The following is a 21262-nucleotide window of genomic DNA, read 5'->3' as shown; positions in this document are numbered from 1 at the left end:
CTAAAAGAATATTTAGAAAAAGAACGAATAAGGAGCTTTTCGTTTAAAATTAACGAACATGTTCTGTTCTTTTAGGTTAATTTATATAAACTTATCTAATAACTAAAGATCATACTTTATGGCAAAATGCCCAGTGGTCAAATTAAAAATAAATTACCACTGGTTTGTTCGTGTGCATAGATCTGTCGTTTTTCATTGTTTCTCTTAACACAAAATTAACGCACATTTTATTTATTTTTTCCCACACACAAACTGCAATATCATATTTCATCGCGTGTTACTATAACAGGCTCATAGCATTATTGACGTGTCGAAATAGGAAAATGATAAATACACTTTAATTTACTAAAAACTGGAGTTACCACTGCAATTCAAACAAGCAAGAAAGAAAAAATGAGAGAGAGTAATGAGTGTCTTTAGGTATTACTCAATATATAATTGTATCTAATATTTTCAACGACCTTAAAAAGTTCGTTACTGAATTCTCTATGTCTGTGTGCCTGTCTGTCTCTCTCTGTCTTCCGTCTGTCTGTTATTTGATTTTTTTTTCAATTTTGAACCCTGCATTCGATAGAGCATCAAATACTATCAGAGAAAGTGATTAAATTTTTCGCGTCACTCTTACCGTTCCCGAGTGGTCACGGTGGCTCAGTGGTAGAGCGTTCACCTCCGTTGCTTGGGGTCCCTAGTTCGATCCCAGCTCGCGCCGTGTGGACTTTGTGGTGGACAAACACCGTGCTCGTGGGTTTTCTCGGGGTTCTCCCGTTTCCTCCCACTTTCTTAATTCCACCATTTCATTCATATCTCATCATCACCCTCTCCTTTGGCCTAACCGGCATACTCGTGGGACGTAAAACTTAAAGCTTTTCTTGCCGTTCTTGAGATATTGGCCGAAAATGGCCGACTTCCAGAGATTTAAGGAGACATATCTCGGGAAGAGATCATATTGTTGTTGATCAATATCTAAAAGGATGGTAAATATGTTGGTACTAAATAGTAACCGGTGGCCACTGACCATCTGGCCACCGGTTTGGCCAATGGCCAGTTGGCCAGTGGCCACCAATTAATATCGTGCCAAAATGTTTACTATCCTCTTAGGTATTGATTAATACCAATATCATCTCTCTATGACTTACCGCTGCCGTGATATTGGCCAAAAATGGCCAATTTCTAAATATTAATGGAGCCACAGCCCGGAAACCATAAATTTTAGAGAGATGATATTGATGTTGATCAATATCTAAGAGGATGGTAAATATTTGGTATCAAATATTAACCGGTGGCCACTGTCCAACCGGCCACTAGTTTGGCCAGTAGCTAGTTGTAGAGTGGCCATCAATTAATATCGGTACGAAAATATTTAACATTCTATTAGGGATTAATTAACACCAATATCATCTCTCTATGACTTACTGTTCCCGTGATATTGGCCAAAATATAGTTCGGATTTCGAGAGATTTCAGAAGCCAAATCTCGGGAACCGTAAGTCACACAAAGATCATGTTGGTGTTGATCAATACCTAAGAGGATGGTGAACATTTTGGTACCAAATAGTAACCAGTGGCCACTAATTAACTGTGTACTGGCCAACTGGCCAGCGTTCCCCAGATGTTGGCTTTAAAAGTTCGAATTTCTAGATATTTAAGCAGCCATATCTCGAGAATTGTAAGTCATAGAGAGATGATATTTGCTAATTTTTGTGAAAAAGAGAAGAAGGTGCGGATAAAAAGATTTACTTTTACATCTAGGAACAATGACAGTTATCCTTTCCGCTCCATTCTTTTTAAGTTCGTTCTGGCAATGTTCTTGGAGCATTCTCAACTGGTATTTTTTATAACTTGTCAGTGGTAGAGTGGCTCAGTGGTAGAGTGTTCACCTCCGGACCTTGGGGTCCCTTGTTCGATCCCAGCTCGCGTCGTGTGGACAAACGCGATAAACGCGATTTTGTGGTGGACAAACACCGTGCTCGTGGGTTTTCTCGAGGTTCTCCCGTTTCCTCCCACTTTCTTCATTTCACCATTTCATTCATTTCTCGTAATCACCGTCTCCTTTAGCCTAACCGGCATAACCGTGGGACGTAAAACTCAAAAATTTCATTTCATTTTCAATTAGCATCTAGAAAGATATGTTTTTACAGTAACAGTTTCAGGAGAGTTGCATTATTTCAACATCTGCAAGAGTGTTACCATTTCGAAACCTCATCACTTCGACAACTTGGTCGAAAGAAAAGATGGTCGTGGGTAGCCGATGTTTGGAAGAGTTTAATATGGTAAAATGTGTAATCTTTCATGTTTCCAACAGCAACCGTATTCATGTATGGCGAACACCCTAACAGCTATATACTATATACCACTGCATGCGTCGTGCTGTTAAATATGGAAGCGGCTGTGTCGTCGTGAACCGCGTAATTTCTTTGTATTTCATTGGTCATATTATTGATCTCAAAGGACGAATTTCTGTCATTATTATATTTATTGACCAGATTCATCCTGTGACACAGATTATGTTCCTTAATAACAACGATCTTTCAAATTGACAACACGCCAATATACCAGGCCTCTTCCAGGGAGGTGTGAATCACATCAGATTCCCTTCAGCACTTAATTAGTCCTTGGTCGCTTAATCATGAGTCTGGCAAAAATTTCGCCTTCATCATCACTGATCCAAGTAAGTGCTGCACTGTTACATATACTGTGGAAACGCATTAAGGAACGCATCTTATTCATCGTCCTATACGAACGGAAGTTTCAGTACAGAATGAGTGTCTGCTGATCCTAGTTCGTAGGTTCAAACACATTAGCTCGTAAAGAACACATTCTTTGAAGGTTGTTGAACAACATAAGACGAATGCAATTTTGTGTACAAATGTGTTCGTGGGCGACGCCTATCAAAAGTCTACCATGCTATTAAAGTGATTGAGCGTAGATGATAGTTGGGCTCCGAGAGGCCGGGAGGTCGTTCTGCAAAATAGCTACTTGCGCTGGGCGTGGAGTACACAATGAATGCAGAGAGTTCTCATTGTCCTCGGATAGTACCGGCGACGTCTGGACAGATGGGTCAAATACGGCCACCTTAAGTGACAGAACTACTTTTGCCTCTGAATTACAGTCATCATTGCATACCATGTAAACAGACAAACAGCAAATAACAGATAGTTGGAGGTAGGTCTACGTTCCCATGTTTCTCTTGTGTGATATCCCCTCACTACTGCTCATTGCCAAAAACTTCTTTCATCTCAAGACAAATGAAAAGTATTAGTATTCAGCGATGAGAGTCGTTTCTATCTCGGACACAGTGACGATCGTGTGCCTATTCGTAGACGTGTAGGTGACCAAGAGAATTTACGTGTGTTCGCTCTCGCCATACAGAACCCACAGGTGGCATTCTGGTGTATCTACACATCCTGCTCAACTCTGGTCCTTATTTAGGGGCATATGAGTTGGGTCGTACATTCGTATAATATAAACTAATCACAATCATACAACAATGAAGAACAAATTGCTTCTTTCACAGTACCGTATTAAAAACATGTATATAAATGGATATACGAAGGTAGTTGAATTATTTAGTTATAAATGATAAGTATATTTCAGATAATGGATAGAGATACAACAGAATAAGATAAAATATCCTTATAGATTACCTTTTTATGTGAAAATGAACTTCCTCGGGAATATTTCCTCGTACAATGTCCATTTCACTTTGAGGTAAGGTTCGAGGGTAGCCAACTGTAATATCATAGATTGCGTCCAGCTGATTGTCTGAAAAAAAAATGCAATTTCTATTTTTAACCATTTTTTGCATAAAAATAAGAGCATAGTGGAAAGTCGTCTCAGCAACAGTTTTTTAATAAATAGTTTACAATCATACTAAGGAGCAAAAGTGCGGGGGAACACGGAAGAACGTCTTCCCTCCACTTCTCGAAAATATCTGTCGCTTCCCCCAGTTTCTAAAAAAAAAAAAAAATTACAATAGGCAAAGATAGGCACGGGGGACGGCATGACGTCATGCGTCCGTAACATACGGCATTCCTACATTGTCAGTGACGTAACTAAGGGGGACAAACGGGGATTGTGCCCCGGGCGCCGGATTAGGGGGGCGCAAAACTGGGCAAATGTTTATTTTTGCTATAAGGCAAGGAAAGGAGTTTTAGCAAACTAAAGATCATTAAAAAAGTACCTCAGAAACTTAACACGATAATAACGATTCACAAACCTTAGGATCATATCCATAGAGCATAAGTTAGTTTCAAAGCTTCTTTTTGATGACGTAAAAATCTTTGGAGCGAAAAGAGCCCACAAAGTTAAGCCAGTCTTTTGTGTTTTCATTTAACTTACATCGATTTAAGAGATTTGCAAAACGTCCAAGTATAATACTCGAGACAATAGCTTGACCGTTTGCCATAATTAAATATTCTATTCTAAAGCAACAGACGGTTTTTGATTCATTCTACATATATACACATCATGATAAAATTCGAAAAGAATTGTAATTAACAATTATTATGATAAGACTATAAGAATATGTCAAGCATGCTACTCTCAGATTATTTAGCAATCAAATTCTAATTAGTGTTGTGTTTTATCTTGTGCTAAAAAATGAATTTGCAATTTTGAAATCAAGCTTCACCACTTGAAGAAAATATGGAATCGGAGATTTACTGTGTGATGCCAATATCAGGTGTAGTCGGGAAGCGTTTTGGTTTGGTTGGCCCCGGGGGGGGGGGGCGCTAAGGAGAGTACTTGCCCCGGGCGACAACTAGCCTAGTTGGATCGCTGTACATAGTAACTCTACTTACAGTATCTTCATTGTTCTAAATGTCATATGAGATTGTCACTTGTTTAAACAAGTTTTTAGCATATTTGAATGTAGCGTTGTCTGAAAACTATATAATGCAAAACAAATCCACCTTTCTCTTGACGATTCAGTGAAAGAAAAAAAATATAGTGGTATTGACAGCTTATCTTCCATAGGTCTATGCTAAAAACTGAATGAGATAAGACTCCAGCGCTGAGCATCTGAGCGTCTTGACTGCCGCGATTTACGCTGTCATGCATACGAGCTATAAAAGCTCCTTAAGTGGCTTGTACACTTCGTTGCCCCATATCGAATATACACCATAAAGCTGTCACTAAAAAGTAATTGCTCTCACCGCGTAGAAAGGTAATATTAAACGTTATACTGCGTAGTTGCTATACGCTTTAGAGTCAATGGTTAACGGCAGTTAGATGGCATCCCCAGACACCAGATTGGAAGAAAGAGCATATGGACAACAGGTCATCTGATCTCAATTCTATGAATTTCACAATATGAGGAATTTCAACTCTGAGCTATATGCTGTAAAAATCCGGATTCTCTATTACCGTCGGGATGAAGTAAATTATTTAGCTGCTGTCAAACATACATTATGTTTAGCTCATAAAATGTCAATAAAGTTTGGTTAAAACAGTTCAGCTTGTATAGCATAAAAAGAAACATGTGTTGAGGATATTATATGTGGTCATATCAAAGCAATAGGAATGCAAAGGTTTTATTAACTCTGAGGACGTGGTATTAGAAGAAAACACAGTATTCGAAAATAAAATTCTGAGGCAAATGTTCGGACACAAGAAAAATGGGAATGGTGGAAACTTGATAACAAGAAACTGCATAATTTACCCCGTATAACTAACATTGTTAGAGTCATTAAGTCTAGGAGGCTCAGATGGTCAGTTTTGTAGCCAGAATGGAAGAAAGTAGAAACGCTTTCAAACTTTTAACTGGAAATCCAATCGGAAAACGACCATACACTAAGGCGCAGGTGGGAAGACAATATTAAGATGGATCGCGCAGAAATTGGAATACAAATACTGGATTAAGTTGGCTAAGAACAGAAATCAATGAAAAATGTTTTTGAATGCGGTATTGAACCTTCGGATTCCATAGGCTATTGAGTTTATTTTAATTAGAGCAGAATTATTTGAAACATAATGCAATACACATATAAAATTGCCCCAATACGTATTATAGTCAGAACGAAATTATAGTCTCAGACATAAAGTTCAATTTCGAGAAATTTCTGATACCCTAGGACAAGTGTTTATTTTACATCACTAAAATTATGTTATTTCACTAAACAAATTGTTTTAATTATTATTAATTGGCTTCAAAGGTTTTACAGTATGTTATACTTACTTTGACGCATGCGTTGTGTCAGAAAAACAAAGCCAGTGGTTTTAGGATGTAGTACGTGCTCATATCGTTCAAGGTGTTTGGTAGCTGCATAGTCATCACTTCTTTTCTTACTTTGCGGGGTTAAATCAGTGCCTTCAGGGAATATGAGAATCTGAAAGAAAAATCCTATGTTCATTTCAAATAAGTATCATGAAATTCAAACAATATGTTGACTTTATGCAACTGCTGAACAGTTTAAGTTGTTTCTTCCACGGTTGAATAAGCTATTAAAAAAAGAAAAAAATAAATAAATAAAAAGACCTTAAATCATGCAGATCTTTAAGTAAGCTTCGATCCCACTTAAGCACATTTATATCAAATTGTAAATGAAACTTAATTCACGGTTATGATTTAAAAGGATTCATAATATATACACACATCGACAAATCACTGAATTATAACGATCCCTCGGAATATTGGATCTTATCCTTGCATCCCTTTAGTGCATAGCTACAGGGCTCGGTAGTCAGTTAGTATTGAGAGTTCGGGAATGGTGAGTAAACGTCAAGTTTTATCAGTATTTGACAAAGAGTAGATCATGGGATGCCGAAGAATTCATGCCTCGATCGCGCAAATGGCTACTAATGGGATGTTGAAGAATATCCATAGAATAAAAGTATATCAAGACTAGTGTCAATAGAGGTAAGCGACAAACCTTCAACGTGAGGGCAGACCAATATCCAGGGCGAGTCTAGGGGGGCCTGGCCCCCTAAATTTTTACTGTCTTCCTAAAAATTTCACGATAGGCTTGCAAATGAACTATAATATGGTGATGAAACTATAATATGGTGATGAAACTATAATATGGTTGGATCGCGTCCCCCTAACTTCTACCTAGCCCCCTCTACATTTTTGGGCGGCTGTGGGCCTGCATGAGGGTAATTATCATCGACCGGTACGTGCTCCCACAGACGTAGTAGCACGGTGGAACAGCTGAATACCAAACAGAACCGTGCTCAACTAGGAAACCCTTTAACTGTCCACTTATGTGTATGGCTAGGCTAGAAGGCATCTCTTGCCTTCACGCGGGTTCAGCAACAACTTGTCTGGTGCAATAGACAAGCAAATTGGACACTAGAAGTTCGTGAACGAGAGCATTCTTGTTTGGAAGAAACTCCTGAGACGTGCATGATGTTAACAGTTTAGGTCGGTAGCGACGGGTGCGTAGTGTAGGGCATATTTATATCATAATGTATAATTTATAATTCAAAATTATTTTCTTGGTTGTAGAATTTCAAAGAGTAATTTCACTTTTGCCAACTTAAAAAATAATAATAATAAGCAGTTAAATTAGTATTACTTCAACACTTTTTCACATCCATGTTATAAGGAAACGTATTCTTATGTTTACTCTGTAATATCCTTAGTATTCAATCCAGTAGATTAGAAGATACGAAAGCAGAAGATACATGTACGCTCTTCATATGGGTTAGGTCCAAGGGCAGTACAGCTTCATACTTTCATGGTTTCTGTATTAACAGGAACTTATGTGCATTAAGATAATGTGCGTGATTCTCTGTTGTGAATAAATCAATGAAAGAAAAATGTAACTCATAATAAATGAGAAATAGCAAACTTTGAATTTTGGTCCTATTAAATATACTCTTACTGCTATCAATTGCTTTCTCTATAGTAGTATGTGATACTAAATAACGCTGATTCAACAGGAAGGGTACAAAAATGGTATTGGAGTTCCCAGCTGATTAAATTGAGTTTAATTATATAGCCAATACCGAGACTATATGAGAAGATTTATTGGTTAAAGTGAAGTATGGATCATTAGTCGAGTTTTACCGAACCACTGAAACATCCACTAATCAGGGCTGAAAACGCGGACACATACATATAAAGGATGAGTGTAGTCACTAAGCTATGAAGTGGTACGCGACCAACAATAATTCTCGTGTCAATGATAAAGTAGAAAAATAAAAAGTACTAACAACGAGCTGTAAGACGGTACTACTTACATTTTTTTTTTTAATTTTCAAACAATTTATTTCGAGACTACCGCCGAGACTTGGTTCACGAGATCGAGGTCGTAACAAGCATCTGTTGATTGAGACGAGAACGAAAACGAGACGGCGATCTTCGACTCAAGACAGGACCGAGATCGAGACATTTATTTCTTCTTACTCTCTCCACGATTAGTGATGAGCGCAAGAGTCTTGGTCTTGCAGTTTTTGCAAGAGTCTTGCATGCAAGACCAAGACCAAGACCAAGACCAAGACCACGAATAGCGGTGCAAGACCAAGACCAAGACCAAGGTGTGCAAGAACAAGACCAAGACCAAGACCATACCTGCAAGACCAAGACCAAGACCAAGACTCTTGCGCAAGAGTCTTGCACAAGTACTGGTACTACTTGAATTTTTTTATACAATGTATAAAAGGAGAAAATTCATTACATCTTTTACTTGATTTTTTTTTACTTCAGTAAAAGTGACACTAGAGTGAATGTGTTCCCATTAGTGTTATGCAATCCGTGTGAGTCCATCTGCCCCTGTAGCATATAGCTACAGTATAGTTTCATGAATTGATTGTTCGCGTTTCCTGTAGATATTACTCGTTTTCAAGCCACACAAGTGTCATCTTGCGCCATGTAAGCTATTTTGGTGGACAAACATCGTGTGCGTGGGTTTTCTTAGGTTTTTTTTTTCGTTTCCTCCTACTTTCTTCATTCCACCATTTCAGTCTATTTTCATCATCACCGTCTCCCTTAGCGTTGGTGCATTACTGTGGGACGTTAAACTAGATACTTCATTTCATTTCAAAGCATACTAGTGGTGTTCTTCTTCCAAAACTGAAGAGAAATGTAGTATTGAACATCGGTAATTCCGTACACCATAGGTGCTGACTACATGAGTATGGCCTTGGCTATGAGACTCAAGCATCCGTTGTAAATTTTTAATGTGTGCTCATAAAATTAATATCGAAATAACATTTTCATGACATTGATAAAAACTTAGTGCATGTGACCGCAAGTTTGATTTCATGGGCAGATGCTTATACGTTGAATAATTGTTTACTCATATAATTTTTAGCCTCCTTAGGTATACGGCACATCGGGGATTGAGTGATTTAACATTACACTACAACAGTAAATATATATTATAAAATTGAAAGTGACTATGCTTGTGACTCCCAATCTCTTGAACACTCTTGAACCACCAGCTCGAGATCGATCAAATTTTCAATATAGATCAGGTTTGGGCCTGGAATGTTATTTATCAGTTCACTTTGAAGGAGCAACGTATGGGAGGAGGAGGAGGGGGAGGTATACAAAAATCAAAATAAATAAAAATAAAAGTGACTAAGTTTGTGACTTAATAATTCTTGAACCACCAGATCGACCTTATTCAAATTTTTAACATGTATGAGGTGCCTAACTGGAAAGTTTTTTATAGTTTCACTTTGATGGTAGAACCTAGGGGAGGAGGAGGGGAGAGGAAGGTATATATAAAAATAAATACAACTTAATAACTCTTGAAACACCCGACCGATCTCGATCAAATTTTCAACATAGATGAAGCTCAGACCTTTCACGATTTTTACCATTTTACTTTGACGGTGCAACATAGGGGATGGGGAGGAGGGAGATATATGTAAAAAATAAAAGTATAAGTGACTGTCTTTGTGACTTCATCACTCTTGAACCAGCCAATCGATCTTAATGAAATTTTCAACATAGATGAGGTTCGGACTTGGGGTGTTTTGTATCATATCACTTTGATAGTAGAACTAAGGATAGGAGGAGGGGAGAGGAAGTGTACAAAAAAAAATAAAACTTAATAACTCTTGAACCACCCAACCGATCTTGATCACATTTTCAACATAGATGAAGTTCGGACCTGAGATGGTTTCTGTCATATCACTTTGACTATGGAGCTTAGGGGCCGGGGAGAGGAGGGATATTTAAAAATGATCGAAAATGACCGATATTAGAGTGGAGTCTATAGTTTTCGGGGTCGCTGAGATAAATAATGACACTTCCGATGCTGTTTAAATCCAAATTTAGCCCCTAGCTTGGCGGTGGGAGGAGAGATATCTAAAAATGATCGAAAATTAATATTAGTCTCGAATTCATAGTTTTTGGGGTCACGAAAGTAAACAGTGATACTTCCGATCCCGTTTAAATGCAAATTCAGCACCGCAACTTGGGAAGGGGGAAGAAGGATATATATATAAAAATTATTGAAAATGACCATTATTATCAATGTCAAATTCATGGTTTTCGGTATTCATTGAGATGAACAGTGACACTTCCGATGCCGTGCCTTGCAACATGGGGGAGGAGGAGATATATAAATTTATTGAAAATGACCGATATTAGTGCCGAATCCATAGTTTTCGGTGTCTCTAAGATGAACAGTGATGTTTCTGATGCCGTTTAAACCCAAATTCAGCCCCGCAACTTGGGGAGGAGGAGGGGAGAGAAATATAAAAATAATCGAAAATGACCGATATCAGAAAGCGCTTAGTAATAATGAAAAGTGACTGATTAACGAAACATATTATTATTATTTAAAATTTAACCCAACGAAGTGGGTAATCGATGCTAGTAATCCATATTCACAAGTGAGACTGATTTTATACAATTATTTTAAATAACTTGTAGTTTGATGTCGTTATTTTGTATTTCTAATGTAGGTCGAAAGTATTTATACAAATTGAGTTTATAGAAAAGACATAGACGGACAGACAGATGAGTCGTTTTTAGTTTTCACTCAAATTATTCTAAAATATTAAGTTTTGATTATAATAATTATTTTATTTTTTCTCTCTTTTTTGTCGATATGCTAAACATATCATCATAATCATCATCAAAGCTATTCTGCCATTATCGGCTGGTTGCTTGCTGCAACTGAGAAACTTCGATGTACGGTGGTCCTCAGCTAGTCTCTTCGTCTTAATGTAGCAATTTTCTTAATATCTTCCTTCAACTACAATGTCCTTTTCTCCCTCTCTCTCTCTTTCCTTTCACCATAACTTCTAGCACGTCCTCCACAGCCAATATCCCAACCAGTTCCTCTTTCTCCTCTTATCAATATCTAAAATTCTTCTTTTTTCTCCTACTGCTAATATTTTTAACACCTTCTCATTCGTTTTCCGTTCGACACAGCTAATTCTCGCCATTTTTCTCCATGCCCAGGTTTCGAAAGTCTGTAATTTTTTCCATCGCTTTTGCGTAATGTCCATGTTTCTGCCCCATTGGAATCAGTAAAACAAAATCTCAATATTTAATTATAAGTTTGTTTAACACAAAGATTAGCTAATGTGGTTGAAAAGAAAAATCTGACGCCTTTAGAGTGTAAAAATAATTTTGCATTTCATGGTATTTCAATTATCTGTACCGTTTTGATTTTCTTTCATTCGTCTCAGGGGTAGCCTCCCCAGTTTCGGAACCTGTGGAGTGTTGGATTTGTTAAAAAATATAAAAAGATTAGCGAAGCGTGGGCACCCAATAAAAAAATAAAGGTAATCACTTATGTTGTACACTATTATCATACTTACACGAAGATAAACTATGTTACATTTAAAAACATATATTGTATTTCCGTTACTATTGGAGCATTGTAGAATTTATTATCCCTTATATCCAGAGTAATATTTACCTATGAAAAACATGAGATTTCTTAAAAGCAAAACTTGCAAGACTCTTGCAAGCAAGACCAAGACTGGGTGTGCAAGACCAAGACCAAGACCAAGACTGGGTGTGCAAGACCAAGACCAAGACCAAGACCGAAGGTTCCAGTGCAAGACCAAGACCAAGACTGGGTGTGCAAGACCAAGACCAAGACCAAGACCACCCCGGTCTTGGTCTTGGTCTTGCATTTGCTCATCACTATCCACGATATATTCTTCCTATAGTTCGTGGATATCAGCTTTAACTACACAATGTTTATAATTTTAGATGGCGACTCCGGAATGTTTTCGTCCTTTAAACTATTCCAAAAGTCTTCCCTGAATCACGGTCTATTTGATATCTTCGTTTTGTGCTGATTGAACCAAATGTTTGTAATTATGAATGAGTTGTATCTACAAATATTGGTCAGTCCCTTTCCTCTCTCCGGCTAAACATGTTCAAAACTGTTCGGCTCGAGTTTAGGGTTGTCGAGCCACGTGAGCCGAACAAAGCCGATGGTTCATACCAACCGAGTCGGCTCCAGCCGGTGGCTCACACCAACCGAGCCGAACCGTGCTGATAGCTCATCTCAATCGAGCTGGCCAAACCATCGACTCAATTGAGTTGAGTGGATGGTTCATTCCAAGAGCCGGTTTACATCATTACTCGAGTTGGACTTCTGCTTGGGCTCAAAAATTCGACTGTGCAGGTCTCAGCCTTGATGGTAAGAACTACAGTATATACTTATATTGGTGCTCACGACATTAATTTGAGGTTGTCTCGTTGTAAACATCGATTGTTGTCTCGTTATCGAGACGAGACGAGATGCAAGCAGTGCCCCCTCTCGCGAGTAACACTAAAACTGCTTATTGCTTATATTCTCACGGTTTTCGCTTTCCAGTGTAATCAAAACGGCCATGATTTCAAAACGAGTTAAAACGAGCTGAACGAGCGAGCCATTTATCAAATTCGACTGGACTTAAAACTCAACCTCAAAAATAATGACTCGGCTTGGAACTCAACTTGAGAAAATTACCTTTGACTCGACTCGTGCCCAACCCAAATCATAATCCTATCATAACAGATTCTACTTTCATAGCCTTCTCCTTCAGCTGATTATCTAGAACAGTGCTATTCAACCTTTTTTCCTCGCGTACCGCTACACACAGTTCGCCATCCAATTGTGTACACCTTAAGCTGTTTAAAAGAAATTAACTTATTAAACTTAATACACATGTTCCGTTGATTAAAAAGGGGCAAATAGAGACAGTGTGTCAATCAAAAGACTATTTACAAGGGGATAAAATGCTCATTCGAAAAAAAAAATAACATGGAAATTTCAAAAGATATGGGAGACATTCAGCTCTACTGAGGAGGATTTTCCCCTCATCCTCCCTGATAATTCGTACACTGAGGACAATGTTAACAATTCAAAAACTAAAAGTAACTTTAGAACTAACATGTTAATGAGATGACTGAGCTTGTTTCCAGGACCTCAACTCCTCGATTCTTGGTCAAATTTTCGAGAGTGCGAGAATCAGAGCTGATTCTGGATTCAAGGAATTTCTATGTTTTGTTTTTATTCATGTTAATGCAGAGAAACCCTGTTCACATAAATATATTGATGGAAATGGAAGAAGTTGTGAAAATTTCATTGTACTCTTTTTGAGCATAAATACAAGTCACAAATGGACAAGTTATCAAATTTCATTTGCAGTAAACTGTCAACAGATATTTCCAGTAGACCCTCAGAAACATCTTCGCGTACTCCCGGTTGAATAGCACTGATCTAGAATAGCTCCTACACCACCACTATCACTATTATTATTTGAATAAAATATCCTATATCCTTCGCTTTGTAGTGCTCTATTAGTTTTACATGTAACCTCACAAATTTCTATAAAATTTAAGCTGTTTAGTTTGACTCTTTGATGTGTGTGTGTGTGTGTGTTTTTTTTTTTTTTTTTTTAATTTTTCACTGTGTGAAGTTGCACATACGTTTATGTCCCTGTTCTAATTCTGTTGCTATTGCTTGTCTCTTTCACTTTACTCTCTGGCAATTGTAACGCTCTCGGTGGAAGTAGTTTGTTAAAAGAGATCCGAACAGGAAGACATTTTAACTTGAGAACCCTTTGCCCTGCGAAAGATCATTGGCCATAGTTTCCTCTCTTGTCCACACACTGAGAAAAATCCGTTATCCGAACAGCGGTTTATTGTATACAAATATATGGAATCCTTATGTTTACTACGGAAATCAGTACGAAGCATACGTTATCCATATGCTACATACTTTTCCCGCTTAGATATTACATCATGCCGTTGCAGGATGTCTGACATCTAACTGTCTTCCGTATATTACATACATATATGTATGTTACATACGTCAGCTATATTATATACGTTTATCTGTATATGAGATCCTTACCGCCTATATACCTTCATAAGGAAAGTACGTATAGATGGAACACTTATACGAAAAGTACGTATAAAATATACTTTTTCAGTTATACGTTTGCTGTACGTTAAGTCCAAAAACTACAGGATTTACGCATGTAACCTATGTTTTTACGTACACCATATACTTTTTTACTTTCAATGCAGATTAGGGAAAATAGCGTGCTATTTTCCTGTTCTTGTCACACTGCAATATCCCGACCGCTTAAGTCACTGACCAAACCTGGAGTTGATGTCTCATAACAATTAAATTTATTTCCGCCAACTTGAGTAGTGCGAAAACTGTGTCTTCTTCGGTGGCATTCTTTGTTTAATTACTTCATCTTGATCAAATTTGTTATGGGTGACTCTTTTTGGTAGCAATATATAGCCCAAGTTGCTCTAAATTTTACAATAGCACGCAATCCTTCCAACCCGATACAACAGAAATATCTAGCATAAAGATGATACCTATGAGGAGAAAGAAACATATATAGAATGAAAATAAAATATTAATTACTTCGGGTATTTATGACATTTTCCTACCTGATTAAAACGGAGTACTTTCATTCTAGTAATAACTAAAACTTAGCTCTTCAAGCTCATGCTCCATAACACTTTTTGCATATGAATAGGTAGTATTTCTTTTCTGAAAATATTTCCCTACTATTTAATACTATCTGTATATATTGCACACACTGAAAATAATGAATGAGAAAGTGATTGAGTAATTTGGGTTCAATTGTACAAAGAAATCTGTAAAAGGGTTTCCGAAAAAGTCAATCTGCCCTTGGCTTAGTAATTGCATCTAATTATGTTAGATAGGTATAAATTATGTAAACATCCCTGTGAACAGAATACTCAAACTTGGCAAGACAGAAACTTAAAATCTACCTTATGTCGTTCCTACCCAGAAACGTCATTTCAGATTTTGCTTTGGGGGCGGGGGCAAGACCCCTTGATATAAGTAAAATTTCGCGTTTTCCACTAATTGACTACTATTCTATTGATCTATATAAATCTCAAACTCAGGGGGGATATTTGCCTCTCCCTGCCTCCCCTAAATGATGCCCCTGTTCCCATCCCAAGAAATAAATTTTGAAAGGTGTTCTTTAAAAAAATCGAAATTTACTTACCGTCGAACTATTAATAAAATTCAATGACACCTATTTCATTTTTCGCACAAATTGTCACCAGCCCAAGCAAAATTGTTAGTTTTAAGTTTCCTAAAGATGCTGATCAGTTTGTTTTAATACATCATTGTCATTTCTGCGATATTTGAATGCTAAAAGTGATTGAGCTGACCTTCTTGGTCTTGTGACTATCTACTGTATGATTTTATTTACAAAATCAAAATGAAATATGTTAGTTCTCAAAGAAAATTGTAGATGTTGAGCATCGTGTTCTTTCAATTTCTTATGTAGATGTCTTATTTCATTGATGATACCAGTAACCATAAGTAATATTTTTTTTTCAAGCACGTGCTTGTCAACTATAATTGTAGCAGAAAAACATTACCTGACAGGTGTGGTCGATGTCTCGGAAATAATCCAGTGCTCTTGCCAGAATTTTTTTGTCATGCTCCCAGTGCCGATGGATGTAAAGAAAACAGGCCATTTGCATTGCCCACCCTGTGAATTAAACAAAGTATAGACTCGATTAGCTTTTATGAAAGCTGAATCAAAGATTTTGATTTTGTTTAATATAGCAAATACTAACATTAAGAACTGTTAACACCACTCAAAGCATCATGTTGTATTCTAATATCGGATTAATAATATTTCAGTGAATAAGTTTCGCATGCAACAATCTAAAAATATATAGTCTTTATTAATAACCACCGACAAACACGTCCTTGAGATTAAATAAGATTTTGTAAATAACCATGATGGAGATTTATTATAGGTGTTTATGATTGATTTTGTATATTAATTTATGGAATAGTTAACTGGAAGAAAATGAAATCCGGAATTTTCGAGAAAACCCACATATACAGTTAGGCCTATTCGAAATCAAGGTTCACAAACTATGTCCAGTATTTCTGCTTTCTAGCTACGTGTTCTCTAGCATAATTCATAACAAGATTTTTCTTTCTTCCTTACTGATGTTTTTAAACATACATGTGATTAATAAATGATATGATTTGCATTTGCTTATATAATGCAGCATTTTAAAATATAGGTAACAGGAATTAAACCGAAATTTTGAAATTTGGAGAATTTTTCCCATAATCAGCTTTTAGCATTTTCGAGATTTTAATACATACATACATACATACACACACACACACACATATATATATATATATATATATATATATATATATATATATAGGGTGGCCCATTTTAATCTTTCCACGGAAATATCTCGAAAACAGTTGATGACCTGAACAAAAACTCAAAAAGGAAATACCATGGGGCAAATCAAATGGTGATGTTGCGGTGCCCTCCAGGGCCGCTCTTCAAGAGGGCCAGGAGCCCAACTTCAAAATTTTAAACTAAAATATGGGTCAAGTGATACCACATTCGATAGATCTTCATACACTAAACAGCGTTGTGGCAAAAGATTGTTCATATGGGCCACCGTTTTCAAAATGGCCGCCAAGACATGGTGGCTATATCAGATAAAACGTCCACTACCACTAAAATGAAAACGGTTGAAGATAATAACGGATGAACAGAATAAAACTCCGAATATAGGAAATCACAGAGGGTATTTATCATTCCAAGGCTCCAAAATGTTGTAACAGAGGAGAAGATTATTGGATTAAAAGTGCCATAAAGCAAAGGAGGAAATCTAATTTCTAGAATATCATCGTTCTAACGTCCTGCGTTAGTTGGTGAAGCGGGACGGGAAGGAACAGTGACATTGCAAATGAGAACCTTCGTTTTTGCAAATTGTACCTACACAACAAAATTATCTGAAATGTGTTTTTAAAAGAGATAGAGGTCTGTACTGGAAAAAAGTAGGTAAAATTTTTGTTAAATGGTACCTTCTATTTTGATTGCAGAATGTTCTTTTTTTTTACTGGCTTGAACGATGTTAGGTTAATATGTTTCACACCTACAGTGACATATCCTGTGTAGAATATGAAGTTTATTCTTGGAGACGTTTTCTTTTTGCACGATTTTCTCAAAAACGACTGAAGGGATTTTGTTAATATTTCATAAATAAACATTTTATTAACAACTTGATAATATGGCATAAGTCATTCGTCCTGGAAAAGACTACGAGGTGTAGTTTATTCTTGATGGCGAGTTTGTTCGAACGATTTTTTAAAAATTCCTCAGGTGTTTTTGTTCGTATTTCATGATTAATGTTTTTATTAATAACCCTAATATATGGCACAAGTCATTTCTTATAAAAACTCGAACCCAGTTTACTTGTACCTCGCACAGATCTGCCTTGTGACCATAAGGACTCAGGTTTCACCAGAAATGAAGCCGGTATCTTTCATTCCAACAGTTAGGTTTTGACTATTCGTCTTCTATCGAAGTCATTTTATTTTCTACCTGTAGCCTTCTGTAGATAAATCTCAGCAATTGCAAGGAGTGCCAACGCTCAAGCAGAGAAATTTGGGTACACAATTGAATTAAGAGAGAAAAACTTGATTCGTAAGATGAAGAACTGTGGAAAGTCGCGAGAAGTCTAGCTTTGGTAGCATTTGTAGCAGGGGCGAATCCAGGACGGACTTCTGGGGAAGCGGTGGGTTGTAATATTGCTACTTAGAGCTACTTTTAAGAGCTCCAAACTCTGGGATGGGGGCCCTGAATCCGCCCCTGATTTGTAGTGTTATCAAAATAAAGAAAACTGCCCCATCTTGAGCATAATGTACTGTGAACATTTTTGCTGTCTTTTATTTCTTTGATAGACAAGGAACTCAACCTCAAATGCCACTATAGACAGGAAACACGAATTTTGTGAATAAAACACATTGTTTAATACTAAAAATAACATTTTTTTAAATTTCATTAATTGTTAAAACGTGTTTATTCATTTCCTAACATGGAAATTAACGTATATGTGTGACTAACATTACGTACAGTGTGTTATTTACTATTTAATGACTAAATATATATGCTACCGTACCTTTAATTATTCTTTCCAACCTGTAGCTGAGGTGCTCATGTTTATTGAAATGTGAACCCCAAATGAAAACTAAATCTTAACCCGAATGGAACAAAAAAAATGTCTTATGAGTAAAAGGTTAAGAAAAAAGTAAGCAGAATTTTAAAATGTGCTGTTATTGAGAAAAATCTTGGTCTAGTATGCAACAAAAACAATGTTTCCATTTATTGAGACTGATAATGAAGATAGTAGCGTTGCATACGGTGTTTTCTGTTCTGAAGCTTTAGAGAGAACATAAATAAATAAATACTCACTAAACAAATGAATTCGTTGCAGTTTCTGCCAAAGTTGGTCCACATATATATTTGCCATTTCATCTACATTTGTTATATTTCATAATACACAGGATATGTTGCACCATGGAACGCTTTACATATATATAACTGCATCGTATTTTTATTCTTAATATGTAGGACAAGAACAGAGAATTACATATACAAAGTTTATAGAAATCTTTGATGGTTATTAAAATTTTATTCGTGTAAAAATATCGCTTTCTAAAAGTACTGGAGAGGTTTGAGAAAAGCCTTCGGGCCCCATCCTAAACGAAGGGAAAATCTCAACCTACACCTCCTCGTGGGAGAAAGCGGGCAACGTCTTTGGCGGCTAACGTAGGTGGGGACCGACCTACTCCCGGGATAAGGAGTCAGCTTCTACCAAGTGCCAACGGCCTTCTCGGAGGGCGGATGAGTGGGTGGAGTTCAGGGCACCTTCTTGTCCTTAGGAGGGGAAACTGTCCTAAAAGGCGGATGAACCACTAGATGGTCAACGGCATGGAGATGTGGAAAGGAAATGGGAATACTACCACATTATCTTTTTCCCATAAGGGACGAAGGAGGAGAATAAATAAATATGATGATTCTTCCTGAGGTAAAAAAATTTCGGAGGTAAAATAGTCCCCCGTTTGGATCTCCGGGTGAGGACTACTCCGGGAAGAATCATCAGAGGAGAAAACAATAACGTTCATTTCAATATGGGAACCTGAAACGTACGAACTCTACGACGTGAGGGAAAACTTGAAAATTTAAAAATGGAAATGGACAAATGTAAAGTGGACGTAGTAGGCTTGAGTGAAGTGAGATGGCCAGGAAAAGATGAGATAGTATCGGGAAATTATAGAATATACTATTCGGGTGGCGATAGGGCCGAAAATGGTGTCGCGATAGCGATGAAGTTCGAAGTAGCAAGAAGTGTAACCAAAGTGGAATATTGCAGTGACCGCTTGATGTTTGTAAAACTACATGCAAAACTAGTGGATATTGTGATAATACAAGTGTATATGCCAACAACCGACCATGATGATAATGAAGTAGAAGTAATGTATGATCAGATCAGTGACATATTGCATCAGGAAGGAAGAGGTAAAGTCATCGCCATAGTAAAGGGAGACTTCAACAGCGTAGTAGGAGAAGGAGCTGCGAATAAGGTAGTGGGTCCATTTACACTAGGTAGAAGAAACGAACGAGGTCAAATGCTTATCGACTTCTGTAGGCAACATGATATTGTGGTGATGAATACGTGGTTTAAGAAAAGAAAAACCAAGCTGTACACGTGGAAAAGTCCAGGAGATAAGAAACGCTACCAAATCGATTACATTCTTGTGAAGCAACGTTTCAGGAATAGTGTAGGAGACGTGAAGACACTGCCAGGAGCGGACATTGATTCGGATCACAATCTCCTGATGGCGGAAGTGCAAACTTGGTTAAAGGCGATCAAGAAAAATGAGAGGAGAAATCGAAAATGGAACTTAGAGCGACTAAGAAATATCGACGATAATATGAAAGAATAGATTGAAGAAAAATTCTGTGCAATGGGCGATGTGGTTGACAATATAGAGAATAGTTGGGGAAAAGTTAAACAGATTCTACTTGACACACTCCACAATGGCAGGATGGAAAGAGCACCGAGAAAACCATGGATAACTGAAGCAATGCTTAAGAAGATGGAAAAACGCAGAAGGGCAAAAAACACGGACATCAATGAATATAGAAGGCTGAATAATGAATTGAGAAGAGAAACAGACAAAGCCAAATAAATGTACATAGAGCAGATATGTGAAGAAATAATGGAACTTCAACGGCGCGGCAGATATGATCTGCTGTACCAGAAAGCACAAGAGTTAGGAGGGAAAGCTAACAAAAGTATACGAACGTTCGGCATCGAAGATCAAGAAGGTAATGTAACCACTGACCATCAAAGAATCCTTAGAATTTGGGAGAAATACATAAAAGATCTGTATGATCAGAAGAACCGCCCCAAGGATATTGCGATCGAAACAGAGGAAGAGGTGGATGATGATGAACAAGGACACAGTATATTGAAAAGTGAAGTAGTACAAGCAATCAAAGACATGCGAAGAAGAAAGACCACTGGAGACGACGACATACCAGTAGATTTGCTCAAGGGATTAGGAGACAATGCAATGAAAGCACTGACTTCACTTATTAACAAGATCTACCTGAGTGGAGAATGGCCAAAGGATTTTCTTGATGTTACAATGATTGCATCGCCCAATAAAAAGCAAGCAGAAACGTGCAGCGATCACAGAATCATTAGCCTGATTTCCCACACTGGAAAGATCATTGCACGCATACTGAACAGGCGGCTGGAAAGTAAGATAGATGAGAGGTTGGAAGAAGATCAGTTTGGATTCCGGAAAGGAAAAGCCACCAGAGATGCTATTGGATTGATGAGAATTATATCAGAAAGAATTCTTGACGTAAAGGAAGAGTTGTGTTTCTGCTTCATCGACTGGCGAAAAGCTTTCGACTGAGTCAATTGGACGAAACTTCTGAAAATACTTAAAGAAATCGGAGTCAACTGGAGAGATCGACGACTCATTCGAAACCTGTACATAGGACAACGA

At 37.4% G+C, this 21262-nt stretch overlaps 1 protein-coding gene across 1 annotated transcript in view; it reads right to left on the bottom strand.

The window, feature by feature from the left end:
• The window catches only part of LOC145662552 (lysocardiolipin acyltransferase 1-like), a 72928-nt gene that overhangs the window by 9759 nt on the left and 41907 nt on the right, over positions 1–21262 (bottom strand). Inside the window, exons 3-5 of the mRNA XM_081728229.1 lie at positions 15787–15899; positions 6175–6325; positions 3644–3761 (exon numbers count right to left, since the gene is read on the bottom strand). Coding sequence (XP_081584355.1) covers positions 3644–3761; positions 6175–6325; positions 15787–15899 — 382 coding nt within the window. The remainder of the gene's footprint in view (positions 1–3643; positions 3762–6174; positions 6326–15786; positions 15900–21262) is intronic.

The sequence above is a fragment of the Thermobia domestica genome, chromosome 10 (genome assembly GCF_964235325.1).
Source record: "Thermobia domestica chromosome 10, izTheDome1.hap1.1, whole genome shotgun sequence".
NCBI classification, from domain to species: domain Eukaryota; kingdom Metazoa; phylum Arthropoda; class Insecta; order Zygentoma; family Lepismatidae; genus Thermobia; species Thermobia domestica.
The sequence above is the reverse complement of the archived record's forward strand: the minus strand, read 5'-3'. Positions and strand labels throughout refer to the sequence as shown.